At 38.7% G+C, this 4,961-nt stretch overlaps 1 protein-coding gene across 1 annotated transcript; it reads right to left on the reverse strand.

Moving 5' to 3' along the window:
* Positions 1-1,156: 1,156 nt before the first annotated feature.
* Positions 1,157-1,654, reverse strand: LOC145671502 (uncharacterized). Its single transcript, XM_081740690.1, has one exon. It carries the CDS (start codon positions 1,652-1,654, stop codon positions 1,157-1,159), a length of 498 nt encoding a protein of 165 aa, XP_081596816.1.
* Positions 1,655-4,961: the final 3,307 nt, after the last annotated feature.

Raw genomic sequence — 4,961 nt, forward strand, 5'->3', positions numbered from 1 at the left:
TTAGTCATGGAGAGGCAGAAAAAATGCTTGTCTCCTTAAAGAAATCGGTGAATACAAACGCATTAACAATTGCTATTCTTAGATGAAGGGAGTATATCTTGCAAACTGCCGCCAGAGGTGTCTAGACCTAACCTTCCTGGCTTTATATAGTCGTGGATATGATACAACAATAAGACCAATTCCTACCTAACTGTCACAACACACAATCAATAGAACATCATACAGACACTTTGAGGAGAGTTAGGCGATGAAGAAGACTGAAATATCTGAACACTATTAAAATGTTCTATTCCTTCGTTAAAGCCAGGAAACAAAATTAACACCTAGTAGTTTATTCATGTCATAACTCCTCTTGGTGATGATATTTGGTGATGATGATGATTAAACATCTTTAACACATTATTTAAATACAAAATTATCTACGTTTTTTGGAAGTTTTTGGTACAAATTTATCTGTTAGTAAGTAACGTAGGAGATGATAGTTTCGAATACATAAAATCACTTTAAAATTATACTTGAATGACTTAGTATAATGCTTTCTTCTACTAGAGACTGACTCTTTTCATATACATTAAAATAACAAGCTATTTGTGGAGGATAATATTTCATGTAAAACTAACAATTTTTAAATTTCGTTCGCTTCATTTACCACTGTGATTACATTGTTTAACTTAGCATATGATTAAACCTTTATTAATGAAAACGTTTTTTTAGGTTATTTTGGATAGCTGTAGTTGTTGGAAGTTTCACCATATCAACTTTACTGGCCTTAGAAAGATGGACGAAGTTCCAGGAAAGCCCAACTGTTGTTACCATAGACAGAAACTATGTGGACTGGAAACTGCCATTACCAGCCAGTATCTTCTGTTCGGAAAACGTTGTTGAACCTCTGCCAATGAAACGATACATTAGGAAGTAAGTCGGTTGTTTCAGTTAAGACTTACGTACAGAGGGCGAGAGATAACATGAGCTATGAGAAGCGTGAGGTAGGAAGAACGCTAATCGCTGCGAGGTTGACAGTGGAGAGAGAGGGCAGATTTTTGGTAGTGTTTCTAACCCATGCCGATACTAACCTCCAACATAAGTAACAACAATGGATAATAACTACTTAACGCAACATATATTTTATGATAGGCTTACCTGTAGCTTCATGTATTTATAAAGGCTCAATACCGTCCATACAATCCATCTCATCATCGTCTTCCGTCTCGTCGTCACTTTCTTCAGAAGAGTCAATATTACTGACACTGCCCTCGGCTAAGTTTATTGTAACGTTTTCAGTAAGAACGTCTAACTGAGGTTCCATTTGCAAATATGGTTGTTCACATCTTCGTACTTTATCACACCTAGCCTTCCAATCTTCCGCTGTTATCATTGTAAATTTCTCTTCGGCGAGTTTCATCGCATCGATAATGGAAAAAGTGGTATTTCTTGCTGCTACATATTCTTTGACTGCAGCCCAAATCAACTCTATCGGGTTTAGATCAGGATGATACTGGGGCAAACGAAAAACTGTATGTCCATATTCAGCAAGGAGCGAATCTACTTTAAATGTCCTAAAACGAGCTTTATTGGCTTTGGTTAAATTATAAAGTTCTGGTTTGTACATATTTTCTCTGAAAGGAATATTATGTCTTACAAGCCAATCGATCATTACAGCTTTACGAGATGATGATGTCGGTGAAGGATCTAAACAGACATTGTGATATGGTGCATTGTCTATCACAAGAACTGAATTACTTGGAATGAAACCTTTTCTCCGCCACCGTGCATGAATATTACGCGTCGTCCTTTAAAAAGGTGTGAGTAAACCTGTATTCTTCTTATCGCTCCACGCGTGTTGTTTTGTGTGCGATGAATGCAAGTACGTCTCATCCATGTAAATTATGGGGCGGTTATGCGTTCTGGAATGATCTATAGCTCGCAAATAAGCCAACCTCTTTGACCAAAATTCATCTTTTTCAATAATAAGTAGTATTGTTTTCAGCCTTAATCCATCTAAATCCTAAGGAATGGATTATTTTCCGTAAAGATCAAGTGCTTCCATTAAAATTAATCTTTTCTCGAAGTACTCGCAACAGTGATTTTACAGAAGGACGTTGACAATGAACAATATGAAATTCATTAATTGTTCGACGAATAACACATTTGTCAAAATCATTCACTGAGATTTTTGTTTTTCGTTGTGCTCGCTTCTTATTCGGAGTAGAAAAGCTCGTTCCCGTGATTTTGTATTTTTCTCGCTCACTTAAAACACGTTTTAGTGTACCTACTGAAACACCGGTAGCTTCAGATACTCGCTTTTGCACTTGTTTTACATTAATTGGATTTCCACTATCAGCCTCTCTCTTCATAAAATCATAAAAATTAACCAAAATCGCTCTGCTTTGGCTGTGAGTTACTTTCGAACCTCCAAGTTTTCCGCTCTTCTTACCCTCCATTATGATTTTAAAAAAGGAACAAACCAGCTTACAACACAGACTAAAACAACACAGAACTATGCACAAAGAAAAACTCTTCACTGAACACAAGAACACCGTGTCCAGTTCGGCTTCTGCATGTGTCTCTTAAGACGCCCCCATCTGTGTTATAAATAACCACCCCGGGAGGGAGGGTACCAATAGGACCACTTTGTTTTACCAGAGAAAATTACAAACTTCCCTGTATGAGAGGGGAAGGAGTTGACAGGTCTGTAGCCACGATTTCCTTAAGGGTAGAACATGAGTCGTGGTCCCCAGATGAATGGATTGCAAATATAGGTGGTGTTATGTGATATAATTTTTAGTTATTTTAGCTTACTTTACGATCATCATGTATTAAAAAATAAACGAGTAAAAAAACCTTTAACGTACCGAGTGCACTTTTATATCTTATTAAATAAATATGCTAGTTTATTGTTCAGATTTTTCTAAATGAAGATGAGAAATGCAGGCTGCAGATTAATTCAAAGTGTCTGTCATCCCTTCCCAGAAATGCTTCAAATCGCCAAATTCTAGTTCACCGCTGTGGCGGTTAGCAACACTATTACGATTGCCTGATCCTTTCAAGTGTGTTGGTGGCGGATTTCAAGGTAATAGCTCATGCTATCCCTCACACCCTGATGCTAGTCCCTATAGAATCACCACACTCTTTATTGCTGTTTTGAGGCTACAATTTACTAAGTCCAACTTCGGGTATCGTCGGGAAAAAGTAAACCAGGTTCAAAACTCCAAGTCAACCTTTGCAATCAGAAAAAAATATGCAGGTGTGATTTTCTTCTTTTAAATATAATTAGATTTTTTATCAAGTGTAGAAAAAAGCAACATTGATTGAAATACTTAATGAAACAATATTTCGGAATCTTGTATTAATGACAGCACATGCTTGTTTGTCATTTAGCTTTCCATACTTAAAAGAACATTTAGATATGTAAAGGAACCTATCAATATGTAAAAGAATGCTGAAAGCTAAGACATAGAACACATTTCTCGCCAGCGTAGTAAAATAAAAGTCAAAGTAGAAGAAAAACAGCATTTGCAATGGATACGAATCTCATTGTCTTGAATGCCCGGTATACATCGCTAGAAGCAAGCTACATAGAATGCTTTTGTTAGCTCAGTGCTAAGCCGTTGGATTTCAAGTCATAAGGTGTGTTCAATTCCCATCTGGATCAGATCTTCTTTACGAAATTCTATTTTCCTCAATGCACGAAAATTTTATAAGATAATTACATTAAAATGTACGAGTTGTAAATATATAAACAGGATGTTTCAAAAATACACCGACAACGTTTGAGGGGTTATTCCTGACACCAAGATAAGACAAGTATAGACCAACCTGAGTACACAAATGCTTCCTTTCGTAGTTATAGGCTGCAGAAAATATGAAAAAAATAAAGTTTAAAGACTCATAGCTATCAAAACTAAGGGACTTACCATAGTCGGATGAAGACTTCATTTAGGAACTAATACGTGGCCTGTCCAAATATCCAAGTTTCAATATCCTGGGGTACTTCTGCAACAACTTTTATAGAGGTTGATTGAGAGTACTTCAAATTATGTGCCTGCAGTCAAACTCCCTCTACAAAAGGGGGGCGCGGTGGCTCAGTGGTAGAGCGTTCACCTCTGGTGCTTGGGGTCCCGGGTTCGATCCCAGCCCCCGCCAAGTGAACTTTGTGGTGGACAAACACCGTGCTCGTGGGTTTTCTCGGGGTTCTCCCGTTTCCTCCCACTTTCTTCATTCCACCATTTCACTCATCTCTCATCATCACCGTCTCCTTTAGCCTAACCGGCATAACCGTGGGACGTAAAACTCAAAGATTTCATTTCATTTTTCCCTCTACAAAAATTGTTGCACGAGTACCTTAGGATTCTGAAACATGTATTTTTGGATAACGCACGTATTAGTTCCTCAGTGAAGTATTGATCTTACTGCGGTAGGTCCCACAGTCTTGGAGCTATGAGTCTTTAAAGGATGTTTTAAAAATATAAAGGATGTTTTAAAGGATATATATCGGATGTTTTAAAAATGGCACCTATGGGGCACAGAACACTATTCTGCAGGTCAAAATAAAGCAAAAATTATTGTGGCAACACCGCATTGCAGATAAAGGAGCATACATTGGTTGCTAGTGGTCTACTACTGACACGCTTAGTTACATACATAGAGAACATACCCGCGACCGTTCGGTCTATCTGATGGACGGGTGCGGCTAAAATGTGTCGCACCCCGCCCATAGTTCCTCGTACACTATTGCATCCACGTGCATGTGGTGCACGGTGAGAATTTGTCCGCTAATTCTGACTCGCCGAAGCTATGTAACCCCCATTCTCTGAGGGAGTGGGCACGAAGTCCTGAGTGCCTACCAGTTCACCTACTGGTTGAGGCAGACTGCTAGCGAGCAAGTCCCACCATGCTCTGCAAGCATGGCGCCCGAGCGTTATAAGGCAAGCTCACCTCCCTTCCGTGTTCACCGTTACCCA

Source organism: Thermobia domestica, chromosome 15 (genome assembly GCF_964235325.1).
Source record: "Thermobia domestica chromosome 15, izTheDome1.hap1.1, whole genome shotgun sequence".
NCBI classification, from domain to species: Eukaryota; Metazoa; Arthropoda; class Insecta; order Zygentoma; family Lepismatidae; genus Thermobia; species Thermobia domestica.

Coding starts and splice junctions, on each gene's coding strand:
- LOC145671502 (XM_081740690.1), bottom strand. CDS start 1,654: ATGATCGATTGGCTTGTAAGACATAATATTCCTTTCAGAGAAAATATG.